A 26,318-nucleotide genomic window follows, 5' to 3' on the forward strand; every position below is an offset into this window, starting at 1 on the left:
TTGCAATTCAAGAGATCTTCTGAATAGCTTGACTTCACTTAAACTTTCTTTATGAGAAGCTATTTGAAACTATAAATACAGATAATTCTTAATTTACAACCATTCTTTTAGCTACTCTTCAATTTACAATAGCATTGAAAAAAGTGATTTATGACTGGTTCTCACACGCTTACAACTCTTATAGCATCCCCAGGCTCACTTGATCAAAATCTGAGCATTTGGCAATTGGCATGTACCTATGATGGTTGCTTTATGCCAAGGTCATGTGATCACTTGTGAATTTCCCAGCAAGCTTCCAACAAGCAAACCCAATGGAGAAAGCCAGATTTGCTAATTGAGTGTGACTCATTTAACAACCACTTTGCATAGCAAAGAGAAATTCTGGTACAAATTTGAGGACTATCTGTAGTATAAAATTAGTTCCTAGCAAAGAACTCTCTATATCAGTGTTTCTCAACTTCATCTACTTTAAGATGCATCCCAAGGCAGGGTTGGCCAGGGAATTCTGGAAATTGAAGTCCATGCATCTTAAAATGGTGGAGGTTGAGAAACATTGCTGTATCTATTAGTTATTTACCAAACTTTGCAACTAGGAGGCAGCTTATAGAAAAGGAAAACACAGAGATAGATTTATGACATGTATTAACAGGCTCTGGTAGGTGGTGGGGAATGAGAATTGCTGAATCAACTTCATGCAGGGTGTAGCATCTAACTAAATAATAGCGCTCAATAAAACTGAGGGCAATAACATATTAGGTGATATAGCTGGTGTTTAAATCACATGACTGATGTATGTTTGGTTGCTGCTTTCCTAAGCTTACTAGCAGTTGCACCAGTTCTCCTCCGGCTGCAGTGACAACTTCCAGGTTCACTATTCGGTCCTTGTACTTTTTCAATGTGTATCGGCAAGAGACCTTTTGGAAATGTTGCTCTTCACATCCTTCCATGCTATATCTGCTAAAATGTTTATCTTCTATGCAGCAATTTCTAGACTTCCTGCATTCTAAAAATTGTCAGCTCTGTGCAGAGCTCTCCCCAGCTGTCTTAACCAACTTTCTCCTTCCTAGGCCTCCTCAAATAAAATAGTAAACTACAGATCATCAATTGCAATTTTTTTCAGATTAAATTTCATGTCACTGCTAAAATAGCTTTATTTCTCATCAGTCCTATATTCCTGGTTATGTCTAATATTATACAAGTGTGGAGAGTGTACAGGATGGTCTTGAAAGACAGAAGGAAGATCTGTTACTAAGGCAACAATCAGACAAGTGTGGCTTGAATCCAGGCCAAAAAAATGGATTTACAAAAGCACCTCAGACAATTCTCCCAGTCCCTTCTCTGTTCACATGAAGATAGAAGAGGAAAGAAGGGAGGCACAAGATTTTGTTACTGTAGCTATTCTAATAAAAGTAGATTTAGGTCCCATTTGGTATCTGTTTTTAATCTGGTCTACTTTACTGGGCTAACAACTGGTGAACTGTCAAGCATGAAGTTTTATAGAGTTAACATTTGAGTTTTAAAAATTCAAGAGCAAATTGAATGCTTGGAAAACTGGATCTGAAATAAGCAACCCCAATACAGTAAATTTAATGTTCCAATCCAGATCAAAAATCTTAAAAGCACATTCATTCATTCATTCATTTTTCACATTTTTAAACCGTCCATCTCCTTCACTTTTATATTGATTTTAACTACTGCATCTCCTTGGTGGACATTTTTCATACCAATTACTTGGGTCAAATCTCTTTTTCAATTCTGTCTCTGAGATTTTGCAACAATACTTGTAATTTCCATTCTTGCCAAAGGAATAATGGATTTCATATCAATTTCAAACAATTTCCTAAAAGGTTTTTGTTGTTGCTGAAGTTTTAAAGATTTTATACATGAATGCAAGAATGCATTTGTCCAAAATTAAAGCCCCACATGTTTTAACTAGTCACTATGTGCCATTCAGTCACATAACTGTAGCTCCCTTTATACATGTCCATATGCATAATACAATATTTCTGTATTATTCAGATCTCACATCCAATAATACTTGGAAGCAAAGGTACCCATGTCCACAGATGAAGGACAATGCATTATTTATTTAAAGAAATAAATGTTGCTACTGGTAATATGCATCTTTAAAACTGGGGTAGGTTGCTGAAAAAGGAACTTCCAGTACATTCCTATTACATTAACAAAAGTTAGCTATAAATACAAGGTTTTGTTTCATAATTTTGATCCCCATGAAGTCTCCATTTGCAAGACTGATATTTGGCTGTAAAGTATCCAAATTACGTGAATGTCTATGTACAAGTATATACAGCATGTATGTCATTCTCCTTTTTTTAAGTATTTAATTTTGCCTCTGCCAAAAATGGTTCAGCTCAAAGGAGATTGTAAGTACTAAGAGGGGCAAGAACCATTTTCATGGATTAAGAAACGATCTATTTAACTACAGCCTAGCTTCCCCATAACTCCACCATTCATATTCAGTTTCTTCTTAATACTTTGAATAAGAAACTGTAGTTTTTAGTACCCTGATTATCTGCCATTGTTGGTAGTCTTCTGGATTGCTTTCTCAAATTGTCATTAATATAGCCTTCATAACATTTGAATCAGTTAACTTTCTGCAACAGCCATAGCACTGAACACTATGATGAGAGCTGGAGAGCATAGGTGCCTTCTTGCAGTCCTGAAAAATGCTATCAGTTGTTCTCTCAGCTGGTGGGTCGCTGTTGACGCTCATAGCAGATGGAGATGAACATAAAGAGGATGCATGTTACCGCCTGAATCCCACCTAGGAGGAAGAAATAATAATCCATCTGACATTTGTTGATGTTTCCTAGGGAAGAAAGAGAGAGCAAAAGAGCCTTTAGTATACAGCAGAAGAAAGATGTCTTCTTGCATTCTTCAGCCTTCACAGGTCCATAAATCCTTTGTGTACAACAGTCTTTTGACAACACATTTTTAAATAATTTTCTGTAGGTCTTCTCCAGTCTACATGCCATTACCAAAAGATGTTCAATATCGCTGGAGAACAGTGAAAACTCTTTGAATGGCTCCTCCATTCTCCTTAGTGGAGGAAGTTCCCTGGGGCTAAAGCATAAGGAAGATGCTCACCAAAATCTTCTGGGCAGTGCATCCAACCATTGGTTGGCAGGGAGAGCAAACTCAGGAGACCAGATCCTAAAAGAGATCCAACTCCAGAAATGAAGAAGAAAAGACCCATGATTGCTCCTTGCATGGATTTGGGAGCTTCAGAGTAGGCAAACTCCAGCCCTGGAAAAGTAGAAAGAATTTGAAGGATTAGCAAGCTAGAGGAGCACATTTAAAGTAGGTCTGAAGGATAGTTCAAGCTTCTGAAGTCATGGTGAGAAAACTCTGTGTTTTTTCATCTTTTGGTGCAACTAGCTGCACTACATTCAGACCAGGAAATTCTGGCTTAATGCCGATATAAGAACAACAGGGAATAAAACCTTGTTTCCTGGCTTACCCGAAATGCTGGCAAAGATTTCACTGATTCCAATGAGTAAATATTGAGGGATTTGCCAGAAGATGGAGAGTGGGGCTGCAAAGTATTCATCTTTCCCAATTTGTTGTGAGATTGTGTGGTTGTTCTTCACATATTGCAGCCGCTTAGTCTCCAGGAAACCTAGATAGGAGAAAAGCATTTAGATCCAGAATACAATTGTGAAGAACGTAACTCACAGTTGAGGCAGATTTTTAAAAATTAGAAAATAAGTGGTCATTTCTTTGTTATATTAGGTATAAAGTATTTACTATAGATATAAAATACTTACTAGACTACCCATGTCCAATTGGGTTATTGTTTCAGAGATATTTCCTTACCCTAAACAGAAACACAATGAACAAAGGTGGCAAAAAAGCGGTGGAAGCAGGAGGATCTTCCGACATCCTGTCAACTTCCCCTTTGAATTTCCATGTGGGAATCTGGCAGGAAGCATTGGAAATCTCCCCTTCCTTTCCTTTCCTTTCCTTCCCAGCAGACAGATAAGTGACTGCTGCTGGATGGGAGAGGGAGGAAGGGATTGTGAGACTGGCTGGGAAATTGTTACAGAACTTTGAAAATGAAGATCATAGGACTGCAGTAGTATAGCCCAGCAATGCAGCAGCAGCCAGTAGCACTGAAGTAGCCAGAACCTCCCCAAATTTCATTCCCTCTGGAATCACAAGTCTTGGATTTACATTCTGTAAATTAGCCCATTGGAGGTACCTTGGTTCAAAAATTATTGCCCTATGATTCTCCCAGTTAAAAGTCATAACAAGAGTTTTAGTATGTCTAACCAACAGTAGTATATCCTGTTTAAAAAGGAACCACATGAAGCACTTCACACTTTAGGATATTCTACAGCCTGATCATCAGCTCAAGTGCACAGCTTTAATTTGGTCCAGAATTTGTTCTTGTTTCAGTCTATGGTACAATTAATAACCATCTCCATAGCTACAATTTGAAAGTATCCATTTTTTTTTACTTTCTCAAGTGTCCAAATTTCAGAACACATAACACCTTTTGAGAACAACATCAAAACAGACCATTCAAAATTTTAACTGGAAAACCGGATACTCTTTTACTCACATCCCCCACTTAAAACACACAAAGAACTAGAAGAAAAGATTATGCTTGGCAAGGATGAGGGAGATGTAGATTTGGTAAGAGATTAATGGAGTTGAAAGAGATCATTGGAACATCCTCAGAACAGCTCTGGGCTTTCATCAGGACAGGTTGGGATGCCAGGCACTTGAGCATTCAGTCTCTTGCTTGGATGCAACCTATTTTCATGTTTGGTGGACTTGTAAAGTTATTAAAGCCTTCTGGATTATGATTTGGTGGAACATTCAAGAGGTTTTTAAAAGGAAGATTAAGTGTACTTCCCAACTGTTTCTTTTTGGAATTTTTGTGGATTTTAATGTTAAAGAAACTATTTTAATGTTGAATTTAATAACAGCAGCAAGATTACTGGTGGGTCAATATTGGAAGAAGGATACTCTGCCTTCTTTAGAAGAATGGGTATTTAAGGTTTCTAATTTAGCAGAAATGGCTAAAAGTTCTGCTTATTTAAAGGACCATTCACAAGAGAGATATTTTAACGTATGGAGAAGATGGATAGAATATGTTCAGAAGAAATATGGAACTACAAAGTTTCACTTATTCTATGAGTAATGGTTTTGTTTATAAACTTATGATGTTAAAGTTTGAAGAGGGTTAAGGGTTTTTATGATTTTGTTCATTGTATAATTAGTAAACTTAAATAGATTATGTTGAATATGTTTGCATAATCCTGTATTTTGCTCTGGGAAGTCGGGGGGGGGAGGGGGTGGGGGTGGATGGGTTGAAGTTTAAGTAGCTCAGATAAAGTAGAAATAGTCTTATTGTATATAATATTAATGTTTTAATTTTGAAAGAGGAACTGCTCGGGCATTTCCCCTGGACCGCATCAAGAGGGAGAAGAAGAAGGTGAGAAGTAAGTAGGAAGGTGAAGGTGAAGGAGGAGAGGGGGGTGAGTGAAGAAAAAGAAGGAAAGAAGTAAGTTGGTTTGAGGTGGGATGCGGTTTGGGGGGAAATGGGCGGGCAAGACCGAATGTGGTGTGTATCAATTTGTTTTATTTTTTATCTGAAGTATTTGTAAGATTGTTATGTATTGTAAAATTGAAAATAAAAATTTTTACAAAAAAAAAAAAAAAAAAGAAAGAGAAAGATATCATTGGAACATCCTCAGAACAGCTCTGGGCTTCCATCAGGGACAGGTTGGGATGCCAGGCACTTGAGCATTCAGTCTCTTGAGAGTATATAAGTATGTTGGCTTAAATGTTAATTATCAAGGTTCTTAATAACTGAGATATAGACCGTACTGTACAGAATAAAGGCATTGTTTCCCTTGAGTCAGGTTTCTATTAACTACTTGATTGATTGACTACATTTTATACTACCAGACTTAAAAAAAAACCTCCTTGTATAAGATACAGTACAAACCTCAAAAAAAAAAGGTTAAAAATCAAGATAAAACAAGATCTACAACAATATAACTGCATTATGATGACTATTCCCTGCACAAATCCTTTTAGGACTACTTTGTTCTGGCAGGCTAACAATGAAGGAAGTAGCCTGATTTTCAGAGGAAGATTATTCTGTAATATGGGAGTTGCAACTGTCCATGAGCCTTCAATGCGTGCACTTTGGATGCCTTAAAAGATGTTGGTAGTGCTGGGTGAACTAGCTACGTCTATAGAGAAAAGGAATACTGTAGGTACTTTGGTGCCAAGCTTTACAAGGCTTTATAGGTCAAAAATAGCACTTTGAATTGCATCAGGAAAGCTACTGGAAACTAGTGCAGTAACCGTTAAACAGATGTTAGCTGATTACAGTAATTTTGATTTGCTGCTGTATTTTTCAAGGAGGCATAGATCTTATTACAGTAAACCAAATTGGGGCAATAGTGTGAACAACTACACAAGTAACATTTTCACACAATACAGAAATGGTTTGCATTGCCTTCTTTTAAGGTGCAGAAGCGAAGGTGGCCAACATTTCACTTTAAAGCTTGTTTGCTCTAATATACAAAGGAGAAAGCAAGAAGATGGAAATTAAAAAAAAACACACAAAGACAAAAAAGAGGAAAGGAAGAAACAAGAGGAAATCGGAGTTGTTGTTTTTAACATTGCATTAAACTTTGACCACATAGAACAATAATAGCCCATCTTTCCTTTATATCAGTAGAGAGCTAATTCAAAAATAGATGAATATGTGTCATTAACTGGTTTCTTTTATATGCCCAGTGAGGCATTGTTTTCCAGGTCAATCTCATAGCCTGCCATTGGTAGACCCACTTTTGATGCCATCTCTGCCTTTCAAATACAACTTGTTCCATATCTGCCATTACTTCCATAACATCTTTTGGACACAGTCTATCCATAGAAGCAAACATTCCTATTGACATTGTTGGTACTAACTTCTGATTCCATTTTTCAAAAGTGTCCTTCAGTATTTTCAATGTTTTAACGTTTTGCATCATTTTATAAACCCCAGTTAATTAGCTGGCTCATGCATTTTTCTTCTTTAATAAAAATCTTTAGTTCCCTCTAGTGTCTAATTTTTAAAATTGCTTATCTTTATTATGTCTTACTAAAAACAAATCTATTTCCTTTGGGAAGGACTCCTTACAAATACAATTAATTCATTTAAAAAAGTGATTAGAAAAGAAAATTCATGAACCTAGTAACCTTTAAAGGGCAAATATCAAATTTGCAAGCAGGATGGCTGTTCTTGTTGTCTTCCAGTTTTCAAAATCTATTGGGGACTGCTTCTTGTGGTCTTGTGAGGAGCAACTATTCAGAGTTGTGGATGATATTCATCTTCCCCAAAACATATTAACAAATGCATAATTATTAACAAATATATGTATATCAACCTAGAATTGGACAATCATGGGACAAACCCATACCATATATCTAAGTATCTCCTCCATAATTTTATATTTGTAGAATTATGAAGTTGGCCGACAGTTTTTTTCTAAATATTTTCTGATGGGTGCAATAAATATGAAAAAAATTATTTTGTTTAACTAAACTTATCTTACAATTATAGGAAACAACATTGTTTATTTAATTTTATTCCAAACTTCTCACAAATAACCAATACTCATCTTAGTAAACCTTTTAAATACTATGCATTTTATATACTGTATATACTGTACATTCAAAATCATTCAAAACAATTTTAGTACTAACAGTCACTCAGATTTTATATGTGCAGCTATTGGAGTTGGATCAAATTATACAATTAGAAGATTTAATTGAATGAACAGTCATTCTGCAGCTTTAGACACTGCAAATTGTTGCAAACTGATTTTTTTTCCCCTTAGGCTAATTATTCTAAGATATTTTTAAAACTTTCAGACAACAAATAATAAACTGATTTTTACAAATATCCACAGAGAGATTAAAGTCTATCAGGAATACATAATAGCTGTTCCAATTAATTGAATAACTTCATAATTTACTAAATTATTATGGTGTATTAATCATTTTTGGTTTAGACTATTCATTCTAAGCAGGATTTGCTAAATTTTCCTCAGAGGCCCATTCATGGCAAAGGCCAATATGATTGTTATGATTCCTCAGGCCAGGCAAACCAGGTCATGACCAAATCATGGCTGGTGTTTCTTGTTTTAATATTTTAGCCTCCTCTGCTTTAGGGGTAAGGAATGTGGGGGTAGTACAAGCTTATGAATGAAGTGCTTACCTGCTAATAGGACTGAGCCAAGGCCAAAGATCATGCCTAGGGCCATTCTCCTCAGTGCTGATGGCAACAGCTTCTTCTTTGCTAGGAATGGGTCTATCACCCGGTCCTTCAGTGGAATGAGGATCAACAGAACCATTACATTGGCTAGAAGGAGCCAGGCATCTGGAAACTGAAGAGAGAGAGAGGGGAAAAGAATGTAAATATTATTCTGCATTGCCCAAACTCTTATAAAGTGTTTGGTAATGAATGAAAGTCAAGGAGTTTCTATGGACTAGAATCTTGGTCTTCCTGCTCCTAGCTCAGCAACTTAACCACAATTCCTATTTGTGTTATTTTTTTGGATCTCTAAGGAGTCAATGAACAAAACTAAATTGTAATATTTATAGATCATGCAGCTTCCAATACTTATGCAACTGCTTATATCGTGAAAGTCCCCTTCTATTCACAGCATCAGGAATGGCTCCTAGAATGATACAAAAGTGCTAGGAAATGCGGATGGAGCTGTAAATTAGTTCAGTTAAATTGTAGTAGAAGTTAAAAATTCAGTTAAATTGTAGTAGAAGTCTCTTAACCACAAACAAATATATTTACCAGCTAGATCAGTGTTTCTCAACCTTGACAATTTTAAGGCATGTGGACTTCAACTCCCAGAATTCCACAGCCAGCATTGCTGGCTGTGGAATTCTGGGAGTTGAAGTCCACATGCCTTAAAATTGTCAAGGTTGAGAAACACTGAGCTAGATCTAAATGCATTGTGTGATGGGAATAAAAATGAAAAGAACCAATTTATTCTCATCTTAAAATAACGAAACTCTTTGGGAAAAAGTTGAAATCATCTAGTTTTCTAGAATCTTTGGTCTCCTACTTATATAGTTCTCTTCTCCTATTTCAGCAATTCCTCTACCACAACACAGTTTGTGGTTTGAAAGAAATAGAACAGTTTCTCTTCCATCTGTGGTAATCAAGGCCTATGATCTTAACTATGACATATGCAGTTGGTCAGGAGGTTTCGTGAACTTGGGTTCTTGGAGACAAGGACAGTTGAAAGTATCTGTTTCACAAAGCTTCATTCCACAATCACTTTCCATCTACCCAACAGAGTTATTTATTTATTAGCACATCTACATTTGGCGGTGGCCCTTTATGTGAGCTGTTAGACACTTAGAGCTTCTCCATCAGAGGGAGCTTTATTATGATTTGAGAGGGGCAACATACTTCTGAATGACTGAACGAAAGCCAAATTTCTTAGAACATAACAACCCAAACCGATTGGCTCACCTGCCCCACAGCTTACCGTATAGACAGTATCTACGGTTGTTGAGAGTGCACTGTTATTCATATGACTGTTTTGAAAGAAGTTGGGAATGGAGAGATGGAGGCCCTGCAAGTAGTAGGTTGACTGCATCTAAAATAAAGTAGAAGGTGGTGTTATTAAAGAAATAAACAAAAAACCTAAATGTTTTTCTATATGGAGCTTTCCTATACTGTAGTAAAATAATGTAGACTAAACCTGGCAACCCTGAGTCATGTTGGATCAATTCCCATAATCCCTCAGCTTATGTGTCCATTGGTTATGGTGGCTGGAGATGATGGAACTGAAGCTTAAAGCATTAGAAAGGCACTTATTTGGGGAAAATTAATGTTCTTATCCTGTATCTTTAACATAGGACTCTATCCATCTTCATAGAATAGTTCTATTTGATTTTCACTAAGTGTTTTGTACAATCATGTTGGTTGTTCTGCTGGCACACCCCTCCCCCCATTTTCTTCCTTTTGGAGTTGTTGTGATTGTACTTTTAGTATTTCTATTTCTAGCAACTCTTATTCATCCTAGTTGTTTCTTCTGATGAGTTTCTTCTACCAAGGAAACATACTTATGTTTACTAAAATCTGTTGAATTCTAAAGTATGCAATCATTTCTTATTTTGGTTTATCACTCTTTCCTTAGGTTTCTTCTTTTTCTGATCCTTTCCTTATGCAGAGTTGCATTTCAACAGACTTCTTAACAGTGAGGACAATTAGCCGGTGGACCAGCTTGCCTTCAGAAGTTGTAGGGGCTTCATCACTGGAGATTTTTAAGAAAAGACTGGACAGCCACCTATCTGAAATGGTATACAGTCTCCTGCTTGAGCAGGGGGTTGGACTAGATGACCTCCAAGGTCCCTTCCAGCTCTATTCTGATTGACATTGAAAATTCCTTTTAGTTCTGTTCACTCACTCCTTCCATCCCAGCTGCCTTATATTCTCTCTACAGTTTCTGCAATAGTCTCTGCTTATTCAGCAGGAAGCATTCAGTTGTTCACAATGAGCAGCTAACAATTTTCAGGACGCATCATTTGCAATCAATAACTACTCAAGAGGTGAATTTTTCAATCCATATGGCTGAGCACACTGTCCCTCAAAACGTACAGCTCTCCTTTCCCCTTTCTGACAAACCCTGTGGTCAAATATGGGGAGAAAGTGCTTAAGGATAATCCAAGGCGGTTTTGCTGTCTTCTTCTTTTCCTCATTCATGTATCTCTTTAGAATAATTGCTTTTAAATTTTCTTCGCAAATGAAATTCATTGCATAACAAGGATTTACAATTCTTTTAAAAAGACTATAGAAAAATACAGACTTTTTTTTTAAATGCACATTTCATTCAGTTTATTACAATCATTTATCAATTTTATTGCTGTGCTATAATAGCCAACAGGCATCTGGGGAGAAATGAAAGTGGCAGGCTTCTCTTTTTCTCTAACTAATCTTTTACAAAAATTTAGAATGCCTAAAACCTGGCAGATTGACAGTATTGAGGTGAATCTGCGTACTATTTATTCAGTGGGTTTAATTTGAACTGTGCTTGGATTGAAGCCTAATTGTTAGCCTTCCTGCTAACAATTGGGCTGAATTTATCTGGGGAAAAAGACCAAGCCATTTTCATGTTCTGCATGATCAGGCTCAGTGTTTCTCAACCTTGACAATTTTAAGGCATGTGGACTTCAACTCCCAGAATTCCACAGCCAGCAATGCTGGCTGTGGAATTCTGGGAGTTGAAGTCCACATGCCTTAAAATTGTCAAGGTTGAGAAACACTGGGCTAGATAGTCTGGGGGATTCTCTCTAAAGATTAAGTAAAATGATGGCTATATCAAATAAATAAATAAACTTGTGGATATGAAGATTGTTTTTTTTACACAGAAAAAAAATCTACCCCAAATTAGCCTTTCAGGGTTCTCCATCCAATTTAAGGTCACAAATATTAGGTGGATGATTTATCCATTTTTTTTAAGAATAAAAAAAATGTGTTTTTACTTCTTAGTATGGGAATCATCTTACTGGCAACAGAATGGAAGCATGGCATGCTTTTTTTTTCTTTGAAAGAATTTCTAAAGGCAATGTTCTTTTGCTAAATTGAATGAATAATGATAGGGAAGAAAAAAAAACACAAAGAGGAATTTCTTTTCCTGGCATGAGCTGAAATCCTTTTTCTGCGTGTCTAAAAGATTGTCTCTTTTTTTTTCTCTCTCTCTCTCTCTAGACAACATTTCAAAGATCAGATTTGTATTGCCACAAATGTGCAATCTACAGAAAGCAGCAACCACACCAGGGTGCACATTTTATATACAGGCTGACAGTGACATTCCAGAATTATGATGTGTTTTGCAATGTTAATTGTCCTTCACCAGAGCATTACTGAAATGGACAGTACAGAGAAATACATGGAAAAGGGGAAAAGGAGGACTGTAGTCTGGTGATGAAGCACATCTTTTTCATATAATAGATGCCAGGTTCAGTCTTTGGCATCTCCTGGAAATATGAAAACAGGTTTTCTGAACCATTGGACAGCACCTAGCATTAGAACACACATCCTCCAACTGGGCAGCATTATCCTTTCCCACACCCTCAAAACTGTTCCTGCAGCTGCCTTTGAGGCTCTGACTCAGTGAGTGCAGGAAGGGGCACAACCAGCCTGCACAAAATTCCACACTTCATAAGGGCAAACCAATTTCAGCCCTCAGACAGAGCCTTGTTTACCCCATGCCCTGCCTTTGGGCACAGCCATACACACACCTGCTGAAACAATATCCATCAGTTCTTGAGCCAGCAGAAAATTATGTTTAGTGTAAAATTTCCTTGGAACCATAATTGTAGCCATCTGGCAGGTTAGCCCACTAACCGGTTGCAGCAGATGTGAAGTGTTCCATAGCTATGACCCAGTTAATCGGTATTTTTAGGGACACATCTGTAAGGCTGAAAGGACTTTTTGGGAGAGAGAGAAAATACAAATGTATCTAAACTGCCCCCTAAAAAAATGATTTGAACGTTTCTGAAGGTGCTACATCTTTTCTGAGGCACCTGTGAGACACAGAATCTTCTAATTGCATTAAACTGCAAAGTAGAAAACTGCATCGGTTTGAATTCCCCTTTTCACTGAAATCAACATCAAGAGCCTTCTCTGGCATTCCCCTGGGGTGAAACTTGCAAATGGAGACGAGAGAATATTTCTAAATGGCCCTGCAGTCAGGGAAGGCTTGCCCAAAGAAGCTGCTTGGTGGCCATTTTTGGGCAATTTTGTTGCTAGGCAACTCCCTTAAACCATTATAATAAAAGGCTTCATCTGATTTCAGCTGGATTTTTGCTGCCATCGTTGCACATCTTCAGTTTTAATAAGTTCATTTTTATGCTATTACTGTTTAATCTTATTGTACAATAGCATGTAGACAAATAGTGGGGAAAGATGGAATATAAATCCCTAAATAAATATGGAGTAAGTGCTTACTATTAAAATGCAAATTAAAACTGGCATCCTCTTCAGGTCCCAGCTAAATGCTCCATCCCAACACACAACAAGCCCCCATGCTTTCCTCTGCTGCTGGCATTATTGCCCACCTGTCAGGGCATCTTCCCATATGAAAGAAGGAGTGCCCTGCAGGGTCGCTACCTGGAAATAAACCATCCAATATGGGATGAGAGTCAGCAGAACTGGCAGGATCTTTGCCATCACTTGGAGGTTAAAGGCGTGTTCATAGGATGACCCTATAGGCTGGTTCCTTTCCCCTGAAAGGAGATTGGGTCTCTCTGCTTCCAGTAGGGGATTCCTTGCCCTGTAAAGAAAAAAGAGAAGAAAAATGTTGGGTCTAAAACACCTTTCCCCAAAATGGAGAGCCAGCCACTAGATCAGCGGTTCTCAACCTATGGGTCAGGACCCCATTTGGGGTCGATCGACCATTTCACGGGGTCGCCAAGCAAGGCTGTCCGCCATTTTTTCCCCTTTTCCGGCGGGTGCCTTACCTCCCTTGGGCTGGGCCAGCTGGTGGCCCAGCCAGTGATCGGCCTGCTCCGTCTCTGCTGCTTGCCAGCTACGCCTCGGCCAGCGCAGGGGGCGGCACCACGCATGCGCGCCGTTCCCGGGCAGGGAAAGTTCTCGACTTACGACCGGTTGGGTAGTCCTCGACTTACGACCGGGTTAGTCCTCGACTTACGACCGGGTTAGTCCTCAACTTATGACCAGTTGGGGGTCGCGACATTAAAAAGGTTGAGAACCACTGCACTAGATGGATTAGAACATAATCCATAGCCAGCTGGAAGCTGGTGTCTAACCACCAGAGGGCACCAGACTGGGAATTATTTCAAGTTGTAATGGACACCCCCCCCCCAAAAAATCCCCTACTTACAACCAGATTTGAAGTTCCAATGTCCGGGGGCCCCACCTGGTCATGCATTTATAGCTGTTTGCAACACCCTGCAGACAAGTGGCTGCAATTTACAACATTTTGGCCAGAAAGCAGCATGCATTTCCAATTTTTGGCCAAAACCATTCCAAACGAACAATGGGTTCGTTTAACGTCTGCCGTATTTGCTTAATGACCCCCACAAAAAAGTTTGTAACATCAGGTCTGATCATACAGTGCCTGCTTTATGCTCATCATGACTTACAACGAAAATTGTGGGCTCTGTTATAGTCATAAATTGAGGACTACCAGTAGAATTGATTGCCTAGGCAAAGAGGATTGAAATCTCATTTCATCCTGAATAATAAGAAAATATTGAGAAGTGGCTCAGGCAGACACCTCTCTAGTTCAATGAATTATAAAAAGGAGGAAGAAAAGAATCATTGCAATCAGCCTGCCTGTGGAGCTTATTTCCTGTCTGATTTACCTAGTACGGCCAACACAGTGATAATGAATTGAACTGGCACTGGGAAGACCCTGATTCAATTCCTAGTCATGGAAACACACTGAGTGACTTTGGGTCAGTCACTTTTCCTTAGTCCAATCTACCCCAAAGGGTCGCTGTTTTGGGGGGGAAATGGGAGAAGGAAGAACTTGGTATACGGCTAGTGCAGTGGTTCTCAACCTGTGGGTCGGGACCACATTTGGGGTCGAACGACCATTTCACGGGAGTCGCCAAACAATGCAGTCCGCCATTTTTTCCCCCTTTTCCTTAGCTGTGCTACTCCCTTTTATTCTATTGGCTTTTGAAAGCCAATAGAATAGACTCTCTTGAATAGAGTCTAATTCTATTGGCTTTCAAAAGCCAATAGGAATTGTCCAGGCTGTCTCTGCCCTGCTGAGCCCGCCAAAAGTCCCATTCTGCAAACGGTGCTGCACCAGTTGAGTAGTCCTCGACTTACAACTGGTTGAGTAGTCCTCGACTTACGACCAGTTGGGGGTGGCGGCATTAAAAAGGTTGAGAACCACTGGGCTAGGGGTTCCAAGAGGAAAGGCAATTACATCTTATAAATAAGTGCTTAAACCTTGTTAGTGAAGTGAGCAATTCTCTTCCCACTAGTCATGTTGTCAGAGAAACCTCATGAGGGAAGGACATTGCTCAGTGATTTGGTTCATTATTTCATCTAGCAATTCTGGCCACTGCTGGGAAAATCTAGAAAGGAGCCACCAGTTTTAATAGATAATGTTTTTCCTGAGCTGGATGGACCACTGAAGGCTCTGACTCAGCCTTCAAACATTGAGTTATGGTATGATGTTTAACCAGTTCATTGAATAAAACACCATTTGCCTGGACCGCACAAAATGTTAAGCCGTAAATGCATTGTCTGGATTTACCCATTGTGATCTGCCAAAACAACTCTGACTGCCTCACCCAAACATATTATTGCCTTTGGCAGTATACAAAGCCTAACAATGGAATGCAGCTTCTTATGTCCCTGGTGAGAGACGAGTCTGCACTACTTCTCCTAATGCAATGTTTTCCCAACCTTAGCAACCTCAAGATATGTGGACTTCAACTCCCAGAATTCCATGTATTTTAAAGTTGCAAAGGTTAGCAAACACTGTCCTAATGTAACCTGCAGATTTCCTCCCCCTTGTTTGATGCCTCTTCTTATACCATTTCCAACAGTAAAATCCTAATAATAGTAGAATAGATCTCTCTCCCAGCCCATGGTTTAACCATGGAGTTTCAATCATCCATATAAGCAAATTGGAAGATGAGAGGAATTAAGAATTCATCACTTTAGGACATTATGGTCCAGCTGCAGGATGAGGTGAGATATACCTTAAGCTGGTAAAATGGGCTACATCTTTTCAAGCTGCAGTTAGGGATTGCCATTTTATAATGCTTCCTCATGTTTGTTTGTTTGTTTGTTTTTTTAAAAATGCTCCGCAAGCAGAAAGCAAAGTTCATTCCTATTTAGACTAGATTACATCCTGTCTTTTTGGGGTGACAATCCACAAGGAGTTCCTTGGATATTTCTTCTGCACCATAAAAATAGTAAAGTCTGTACTTACTCAGGAGTTTTACAATTTCCTTCTCCTGGACATGCACCGAACATATTGCAATTATTTGTCTGTTGACCCCTTGCAGGGACAGTCACAGGTTTAAAGAGGTGTATGGTTCAGTCCTAAATTCAGCAAAGCCACGTTTACTTCAAAGGTCTTGTCCACGCAGATGGAAATGCACTGCTGAGATTCATTCAGTTCCAATGCATGAAGACACTAATCCTGCACAGGCCACCAAAAATATATGGCAGCTGTTGAGTCCTCAGCTTAATGGTGAATAAGCACAGAACATCTCGTAGTGTCAAGAAGCCTTTATTGTAGTCTCTTCTGCTCCGTTACAGCTCTGAGGCTCGCAGGCCTCTCTGCTTCTCTTAAGAATGCTTCCCCGGACCGAATGGCAACAATTGGCGCGCTCCGCGCCTCGCGCATGCACACGAAGCCGGCACCAGCCAGTCTGGTCCCGGGCAGCTTGCAACTGCCCGGGACCATTGCAACGTCCCGAGCCTGCCTTTGCAGGCTCAGGACACAACACCCCTACCCCCCCGGCTAAGACTAATAAACTATATGAATAGTTACACGCGACCTCAACACGAGCGTGGTGTGCCAACCCATGCACCAAATGGTACCGGGCTATTGTTCTGGGGATTAATACCCACTGTCTGTATTTCCATTGTTCCCACAACGGAGACTCTCTCACTGTTTCTGCTTTGCCAGCAGAGTTACAAAGTCTTCAAGGTACTTAGGAGATCACTTGACTCTCTGTGATATCCTTAGACCCTGAGAATCCTCAATTTCATTTTGCCCAGAGGATGACATGAAGTTGCCCCCTCTTTCAGACCCTGGTGGTCCCGATGGACCGTGCCCCGTTGCCTGGTCTGCTTGCTTGCCCACCGGGCTCGTCAGACCAGGACTTTGTTCTCCCAATAACCTGGTTGACCTGCCTAGTTGCAGGCTCTGTGGCCCCTCTATAAAACTGCCACTGTTAGGCAACTCTGTAGAGCCTCCCAGGCCCACACTGGACCTATCAAGGGGCTACATTCCTTTGCTTCCCAGTCCCGTAACGGGACTGTCTGGGGTTTCAGTATTTCCCCAAAACTCAGTTGCCCCCCCCCATCTGTGCCGGAGGTGTCAGAATTGGGATTTGCCTCTCCGACCACCTCCCTGTGTGAATGCCTCCTTCTGGAAACAGCAGCAGTACTGGGCCAACTATACTGTTTATGTGCCAGCTCTCTTCCAATGTTTGAGTTATTAGGATGCTCCCAGTTATTCTCCCTGACTGGAGTACTAAATGGTATTGGTGAATGATGAGTATGCCCCCTGGGTGACTCCCTGGCTGGAGTAGGCACTGGTGCCTGTGTGCTTCCTAGTTCCCATGGATTCCTATTTGGAACAGTTGCGGAACCTTGGAATAGGCCGTCTGTGGCCTCTCTGTTTGGGCCCGGCTGCTGCCAACACTCATCCCTTTGCCCATGGTGGTCCCCCTCCACCCCTGGAAAAGGCCCAGGAGTTTCTGAGGGTAAGTCCAGTCTTGTTCGCAGCTGGTCGATATGCTGCTGAAGGACACAACCGTCATCCAACGAGACCTCGTATGACAAAGGACCAGTAACCTTACATACTACAGCAGGAACCCACAAGTGACCTGGCCCGTAATTACAGGTCCATACCGGGGCACCCACTTGCAGATACCTTGGTGCCCTGGGTTGTGTAGCCTTAGGAGGCAGTCTGTCCGGGTGCAACCGGTCAAGTTTAGTAATCAGTTTGCGCCCCCAGCGAAGTTCAGCTGGGCTTTTCCCAGTAGAAGTTGAAGGTGTGGTGCGGTACTCAAGAAGAAAGTCTGCCAACCTGTGGTGCCAGTCCCCATAGGTCAGTTTCTTTAAAGCATCCTTGGTGATGCGGACCATCCGTTCAGCCATACCATTGGTGGAAGAGTGGAAAGGTGCAGAGGTGGCATGACGAATCATGTTGGTCTGTAAAAAAGCTTGGAATTCGGAAGAGGTGAATTGAGGGCCATTGTCAGACATCAAAACATCCAGAAGCCCATGTGCAGCAAAAATTCCCCTCAGTACTTGAATGGTCTTGGCAGCGGTGGTTGAAGAGACAGGTACAACCTCAAGCCACTTTGAATAGCTATCAACAAGGACCAAGAAGAATTGACCCTGAAAGGGCCCAGCGTAATCAATGTGCACCCTGGACCAAGGTGACTGTGTTTTCTCCCATCTATGTACAGGAGCCTGGGGCATTTCTGGGCGTGAGCGCTGACAAAGGTGGCATGCGTGCACCTTAGCCTCAATTTCCTTGTCTAACCCAGGCCACCACAAATGGCTGCGCGCAAGCGCCTTCATTCTTACAATGCCAGGATGGCCCTCATGAAGGGAACCTAAGACCCTAGATCTCATTGAGGTAGGAATAATAACTCTGCTGCCCCACAGCAGACAACCCTGAAAAGTAGATAACTCATGTTTCTTAAGCCAGAAACTCTGAAACTCAGTACCTGGACAACTCTCTGGCCATCCAGACAAAACCCAGGATAAGACACGAGAGAGTGTGAGATCTGTGGCTGATTCAGCAGCCACATCCCTGGCATTTAATGGTGACTCAGGCAGCGCCTGAATGGAAAGGATGTTGATGGCAGGGGTAGGATCAGCCTCCACTACTTGTAAGGGTAATCTACTGAGGCCATCAGCATGGCCCATTTCTTTGCCAGGTTTGTGAACTAAAGAAAAATCATAGGCTGACAGAAAGATGGACCATCTCAGCATCCTGGGGGAGATGATATGGGGTTTTTGTTTGTTTGTAGTAAACAACCCCAACAAAGACTTATGGTCAGTGTAGACCGTGAAATGTCTGCCATATAAAAAATCCTGGAATTTTTTAATTCCAGCAACAACAGCTAAGGCCTCCCTGTCTATCTGGGCGTAGTTTCGCTCAGCAGAAGACAAGGTTCTGGAGTAATAAGCAACAGGAACCTGAGTTCCATCCGGTCTAAGGAGGCTAAGTACTGCTCCCACCCCATAAGGGGAGGCATCACAAGCGATGCACACAGGAAGAGTTTCATTAAAATGTGCAAGCACATTATTGGATGTAAGTAAGGCCTTAACCTCATTGAAGCTTGCTTCATGTGCTTGTGACCACTGCCACACTGCCTGTTTGTCCAGAAGCCTATGAAGTGGTTCAGCTACATTAGCTTTGTTGGGAATGAAAACATTATAGAAATTCAAGAGGCCCAGAAAAGCTTGTAGTTCAGCTTTGGACTTAGGCCTAGGAGCTTGCATAATAGCCTCTAATTTAGACTCAGCAGGATGAATACCAGTGGCATCAATTTTGGATCCCACAAAATCTGTAGAAGGCACCCCAATTTTACATTTGTCTTTTTAAAGCTTGAGGCCTGTTTTCCGGAACCGCAGCAAGACAGCCCTCAATCTCTCAGCTAAATTTTGAGTGGAATCTCCAGCAATTAAGATATCATCAAAATAGGGGCAAACCCCTGGTATACCCCTCAAGGTATTTTCCATTATGCTTTGGAAAATTCCAGGAGCCACATTAACTCCAAATTGTAGTCTTCTGACTTTGAATGCCCCCCTGTGTGTTACAATGGTTTGTGCTACAGCAGCAGCTTCATCAACAGGTAACTGTTGATAAGCCTGTGCTAAATCTAGCTTTGCAAAAACACACTCCCCCTTGGGGGAGGCCAGAATATGGCTGACTACAGGTACAGGATATGCATGTTGTTGCAATGCCTTGTTTAGAGTGCATTTGTAATCTGCACAGATGCGAATGTCCCCATTAGCCTTAAGAGGCATGACTATGGGAGTTTCCCAAGGACTGGAGTCAACAGGTTCTAAGACTCCTTGCTGAATCAATTTGTCCAATTCAGCATCAATTTTTCCTTTTAAAGCAAAAGGTACTCTCCTTGCTTTTACTCTGATAGGAGTGACAGTGGGGTCCAACTTTAAGGAAACTGGGGGCCCTTTGTATGTACCCAGCTGCGGGCTGAAGACATCTGCAAATTCTTTGCAGACTTCTTGTAGACCTACTGTTTGCAAACTGTTAAGCCCTTTAACTTGTATTCCCAAGGCCTCAAACCAATCGAGTCCTATGAGACTCGTGCGCTCACCCCCAACTACCAATACATCTAATGGACCTTCAAAATCCTTATATTGTACATTAAGGGTGGCCTCCCCCTTAACACACACTTTGGAGTTTTGAAAGTCTGTTAGAACTATATTGGATGGCCTAAGCTTGGCCTGGAACCCACTGCTAGAGCAAATCTTTCTGAATGTGTGAATGGAAATAATTGAAAGTGCAGACCCAGTGTCTAGTTCCATAACCAATGGAACTTCACTTTAAGTGACAGTTTCTTTTTGAGTGGCTTTTGTGTGCCTGTCCTATAAATGCTTCTTCGTGAAGCACAGAAACTGGGGACCCTGGTACCTTTCAGGCGCAATTCTTCTCGGGGTTGTACCTTCTGACAGCCCAGACACACAGCTGCTATGTGGCCTTGCTTCCCACATTCTCTACAGCAGTGGTTCTCAACCTTTCTAATGCCATGACCCCATAATACAGTTCCCCATGTTGTGGTGACCCCCAAGTGGGTGTGGCCACCAATAAGAGGGAGTAGGACAGCTAGGGAAAAGGGGAAAAAATGGCGGACAGCGTGGTTTGGCGACCCCCGTGAAATGGTCGTTCGACCCCAAATGGGGTCCCGACCCACAGGTTGAGAACCACTGCTCTACAGATTGCAGAACGGAACCTGCAGTCGGTCCTCTTGTGGCGACCTCCACACCCGAAGCACTTGGGTACAGCTGAAGACTTTTCTTTGCCTTCCTTCTGCTTCCTTTCTTTGGCTGGGTAGAGATGATCCACCTCTTCTTCAGGATCCTCTTCCGAGCTCTCCTGGACTCCCTCATGGTGCACGGAAACAGCTTCTGAAGTGCTTCTGATAGGCCTCATATTCTTGATTGCCCCACCTGCTGCCTCTTCTGCAGTAACCTCTCTCAAGGCACCTTGGAACAATATATCTTCCTTTGCAAAAAGTCTCTGCTGCAAGTCTCTGTTTCTAAGTCCACATACAGATCTGTCTCTCAGCCTTTCTTCTAAGTCTTTAAACTTACAAGGTTTAGCTGCTCCTCTCAAAGCTGCAATGTATTCTTTAGCTGATTCACCAGCCCGTTGATCCCTCTGTTCAAGAGTATGTCTCCATGCAATAACAGACAACTTGGGCTGAAAGTGTTCTTTGAGTAAATCTGTGTAGGTGACAGATTCAAGAGGCGCAGGGGCTGCTAAGTTTTCAGCAATTTCAAATGCATCTTGACCACAAACACACAGCAAGGTAGCGGCCTTTAAGCCATCTTCTCTTACTTGGTTTACTCTAAAATAGTTTTCTACTCTGGCCACATAAGACTCCCATCTTTCTGGGTGTGTGATATCAAATTCAGAGAGTCTCCCTATCTTCGCCATTTTCTCCTTTGTAAGGAAGGGGTCTATCAGCCAGCTTACCTCCAGCGACGCTGTACTGGCAGGCAGGTGCTGAATTTAATGCCGTCTTCCTAACTGCTCTCAGGACTCCTGGGTAAGCTTATAATTTTTCTTAATTAATTGTAAGGCATCTCATCCTCGTCACCAGTGTTGAGTCCTCAGCTTAATGGTGAATAAGCACAGAACATCTCGTAGTGTCAAGAAGCCTTTATTGTAGTCTCTTCTGCTCCGTTACAGCTCTGAGGCTCGCAGGCCTCTCTGCTTCTCTTAAGAACGCTTCCCCGGACCGAATGGCAACAATTGGCGCGCTCCGCGCCTCGCACATGTGCGCGAAGCCGGCGTCAGCCAGTCTGGTCCCGGGCAGCTTGCAACTGCCCGGGACCATTGCAATATCCCAAGCCTGCCTTTGCAGGCTCAGGACACAACAGCAGCCATAAAACCACCTTGTGCAAAGAAGCTCTGTCTGCCTTACCTGGTTTTTATGGTCACTTTCTGCAATGCTTTGCCACAACAGCTGTTCTGGAGAGCCAAATGCAACATGGTGAGAACTTGACTGCCAGCAGCTGGCTTTGTGACAAAGATGGGGGTAGCCAGAAGGAAGATTACAAGGGCCAGGGCCAGGCAGACAGCAGGAATGGCATAGCCAATCAGGAAATCCACATTCTGTTGGATGAAGGCAATCACCAGCAGCGAAAGCACAGCCCCAATGTTAATGCTCCAGTAGAACCAGTTGAAGAAACGTCGGGTAGCTTCCTGGCCACGGTCTGTCACCTGCAATGAAGAGAGAGAAAAAGAGCGAGAGAGAAAGAGAGCGAGAGAGAGAGAGAGAGAGAGGCTTGATTCTTCTGAATAAGTCCTTAATATGCTGAGCCCTGCAAGTTAGTTGTTTTTCTCTTTATCTCTCCTCTCCCCTTCCCTTCCCTTCCCTTCCCTTCCCTTCTTACATCCAGATATAAAGCGGGCCCAGACTAGTAAACAGCTATATAATTTAGCAATTTTTGTCAAATTATTGGCAAGTGCAGAATGGATATAAAGGGTGTCACTGCTAAAAAAAAAATGAGAATACAAGTAAACCTCTGTCATGTTTTATCCCCTGGGAAAGGAGATGAGTCTATTACACTGCACAAAAAAGTGCAGTTCCTTGCATATGGGAAAGTATGGAGGCCTATAGTTGTTGAATGGTGGGAGGGTATTAAAAGCTTCTTTTTGCAAGTGGCACTGCCCTTACAGCTGGGGAGGAAATAAATGCCACTGAAAATAGGCCCTTAGCCTTGCTTGTACTTTACATAATAGAGTCACAAGTTTGTTTGCATGATATTGCCTTCATATTGTCTACAGATTGTGCATGAAACAACTTTAAATCTTTATTAGATATACTGCCCTTAAAGCAGTATTCCCCCCCCCAACATTATCCCAAGGGCTGTAAAATCTTGCATGCCTTACCACACCTTAGCTTGGAGGCACAGTCAGCTACTGTGGATCTTATCAGAGGCATGCTGGGAAGCAAAGGGACACCCTGAGGTTAATGGGCAACTTCCTCTCCCAGAGTTAGTCCTCTCCGTTAACACTTCCTTTCCTGAGTTCTCTTTAGAGCAGCTATCTCCCCATCTTCCATTCTGATTTGACACCAGCCTCTCCCCCAACTTCCAACAAGACAGGTGACAAAAGAGCAGACCACCGTCATTTTATTTAGAGAAAAGGAAGTATATTTGTTCTAGTCTGCTTAGCCACCCCAGGTCTCTCCTGTTCCTTCTGCTGTATTCTGATCAGTGGATATTTTACCCAGATCTGAAAGGAACAGGAACAAAGCAGGACTGTCGGCAGTGATTGACCCCACAGATACACAGAAATGGCAAGAGGGATCAGTAACAAAATGTGGGTCCTGACACAAATCCCATGGCCTATATACTTCCATCAGACCTCAGAATGCACCTATGGAAATCATTTGATGATGTTATACATGTATTGTCATTTTGGTGTAATATTGGATTGTGTCAATTAGGAAATTATCATTTGGATATGACTCAGAGGCAGGATATTGACACAAGGGACAGTAAATTGCCTGACAACATGCAGTAAGTCCACCGTTCTAATTAAATAGTGGGGAAAGACCCTGATGATTTGAAAAAGAGAGATGAATGAATACATTCAGGATTTTTGAACAACGCAAAAAATTACAGAAGTGCTACACGACTTCTCCTGATTTTCAAAGAAAAAAATATCTATCCTCCTGCTTAACTGCTGTCACTGCTTCCACACAACAGATTAACCATTGTTTTAAGAGAGGTTTACTGTGTCTCTTCTTTTCCCCACTCTAATTTTTTATATTATTATTGTCATATGATCCTCAGGATTCCTCAAGGCTGTTAATCACTCTCACTTTTGCATTAAGGGTGCTGCTACTTTGATTACCTAGCCTAAAGATCATTTTGATGGGAAGGAGACTATCGTGACATCATGATTGCTAATGTTCTTGAGTTCTGGAACTTCCTCCCCCCCCCCTTCCCCAGAGCTTTGCCAGCCATCAAAGCTTGCCTTTTCAGCCCTGGGTAAATTTCCTTTCATTTTCAGAGGCCTTTTCTATCTTTGTCTAATTAAATCAAAATACTATTATGTCTTCCTATAGTCTTACTGCTTTGAACTTTTGAACTTGGCAATAATTTAGAAAACGTGTATCAAAAAATATGGTACAACTATCTGAAATCAGTAAACAGCAAACAATAAAAGACGTTGCATTACATCAAAATATGTTTTTAAGGCAAAACCCTGAGGCTTACTGGGGCAGAACCATCCCAGCAACCCAATGAAAAATTTAGTAATAATTCCAAATTGCTTGCCTTGAAATAAAGAAAGGATAGATCCAAAAGATTATCTCTTACCTGATCGGCACCAAATGGAATGAGGTTGGCTTTGACGGAGCTGATGCCAAGGGCCAGGATCAGTAGACCAGTGTACAGGAGAGGGGCACAATATGGATTTGGCAGCTCTTGTTTACACTCTGAGATGTCACCTTGGCATGAAGGCTGTATTGGGTATGATGGCATCTCTCCACACAACCAGAGGCGCCCCTCCTGTGAGGCCACAGTGGGCAACAGGCATGCTGAGACAAGGTAGAGCAGAAAGCTGAAGATAATAGTCCAGTAGCAGCCTAGGTAAGCATCGGCAAGCCAGCCCCCAATGGGCGAGAGCAGGTAGGAGGCACCTATGAAGATCAAAACTGCCTGAGAAGCCTGGGAGCCACCCCAATTAAAGGTGCTGCTGTTGAGATACAAGAGAAGGTTGGAGACGATACCAAAGAAAGCTGCGCGCTCCAGGATCTCCACCAGCAGCACAGCCAGGCAGGCAGCCTTTCTGCCCTCAAAGGGAGATGGGATTGGCTCACTGAGCTGGGCTTCTTTCTGCTCCAACAGGGGATTGCACTCCCCTTCAGCTCGCCGAGAGGCCATGGTGGAGGCCCAATCTCGGAATCCTTGTTTCTGCTTCTGTACGGATCTTACTTCTTTGCCATTTCTCTCTGGATCTTTCTAGGTTGGCTTTTATTTCCTGATCTGCTCTCTTCTCCAAAGCCTTTTAGTGCTGCATTCACTTCCCCATTTCTCCCCTCTAAGACAAGCATCACATGAGTGCTCATTTCCCTGAAAGGAAACATTCTTATTATGCTGGCCAAGACGGGTTCCTTTTCATGGGACCCTTTATTTTCTCCTGCCCCTTTTGCAGCACCACCCCTTTTGCATCTGCTGTACACACACACACACACACACACACACACACACACACACACAAACAGTCAAACTGCCATTTTCCTGTATGTCTATCAAGGCAGAATCACATGACCACATAGTTTTAGGTAGGATCGGCCCCAAGTGAATTGTCCCTAATGCAATCAGTCAAAAAACCTATACATTTATTCCACATCTTCTTCTGCAAAGATTTTTGCATGTATGGACAAAAAGAATCAAGACAGAGAAAAGATTCCCACAACACTTGAACTTTTATAAAATCCTATAAATGAGTCAGGATAATAATTTAATAAATTAGTTACTTAGTCACTGCCCTATTCACTTCTTTTCTTATAAGAGACCAAAATTTTGATATCCACGCTAATTTATCTCACTTTTGAAGATTGAAAGCTCTCAACAGGTCCATACTATTTTTGAGAAGAATTTTTGAAACATACCTTGCTTTACTCTCCCCCATCCCCAAAGTCCCCTGTGCATCATGGATTGGGTGTGTGTGTGTTCCTGAGAGGGATGAGCAAAGAATATCTGGAGTGAACACCAAGAGTAAATATTCCCAGCAGGGTCACCCAAAGCATGAACATCATCCCAGCAGCTCAGCTAAAGTAAGCGGGCATCGACATAGGACAATGGTGATGTAGGAAGAAGACAGGGTAGTTGATCACTTTAGAGACAATGACAAAGGCAGCAATTCACATTGCATGGGACCACATATGTGAAAAAGGAAGGAAAAAAAAATTAGAAGACAAAACTTTCCCTTCCTCTCCAGTAAGTATAATTGACCTTAACATAGAACTAAAATACCTTAAAATAGAACTAAATACTTGTACACTCTCCATCCCTTACCCTGTTTTCCATAAAGCCATCTCCAGATCTTCAATTTGCCTTATTAATGAGCTATAGCCAAGAAGGGTTAACAGAAATAACAACTGAAATATTTATATTTCCATTTCCATTTGAGCAAATTGCCCCTAGTCTCCCCCTCCAATAACAAAATCCAATGCCAATCAGCAATTAAACATTTTGAAAAATAATCTTACAAATTAATCCATTATACCTTGTGGGAAGAATCCAAAGAAAGAAATATTTTGGGGAATACTAAAAAGGCAGAATATATTTCCCCAAAGGAATAATG

The 26,318-nt window shown here is 41.4% G+C and overlaps 1 protein-coding gene across 1 annotated transcript; it reads right to left on the reverse strand.

Annotated features, from left to right (window-relative positions):
• Window positions 1–480: 480 nt before the first annotated feature.
• SLC15A3 (solute carrier family 15 member 3) lies at window positions 481–25,032 on the reverse strand. The gene is made up of 8 exons (XM_039344255.1): window positions 24,326–25,032; window positions 21,919–22,217; window positions 13,172–13,334; window positions 9,543–9,653; window positions 8,249–8,417; window positions 3,482–3,640; window positions 3,109–3,267; window positions 481–2,830 (listed from the first exon to the last, which is right to left on the reverse strand). Exons 1-8 carry the CDS (start codon window positions 24,890–24,892, stop codon window positions 2,706–2,708), a joined length of 1,752 nt encoding a protein of 583 aa, XP_039200189.1. The 5' UTR covers window positions 24,893–25,032; the 3' UTR covers window positions 481–2,705.
• Between the last annotated feature and the right edge of the window lie 1,286 nt (window positions 25,033–26,318).

This window comes from Crotalus tigris, unplaced genomic scaffold (assembly GCF_016545835.1).
Source record: "Crotalus tigris isolate CLP2741 ecotype Arizona unplaced genomic scaffold, ASM1654583v1 scf7180000017899.1852299, whole genome shotgun sequence".
Classification (NCBI taxonomy): domain Eukaryota; kingdom Metazoa; phylum Chordata; class Lepidosauria; order Squamata; family Viperidae; genus Crotalus; species Crotalus tigris.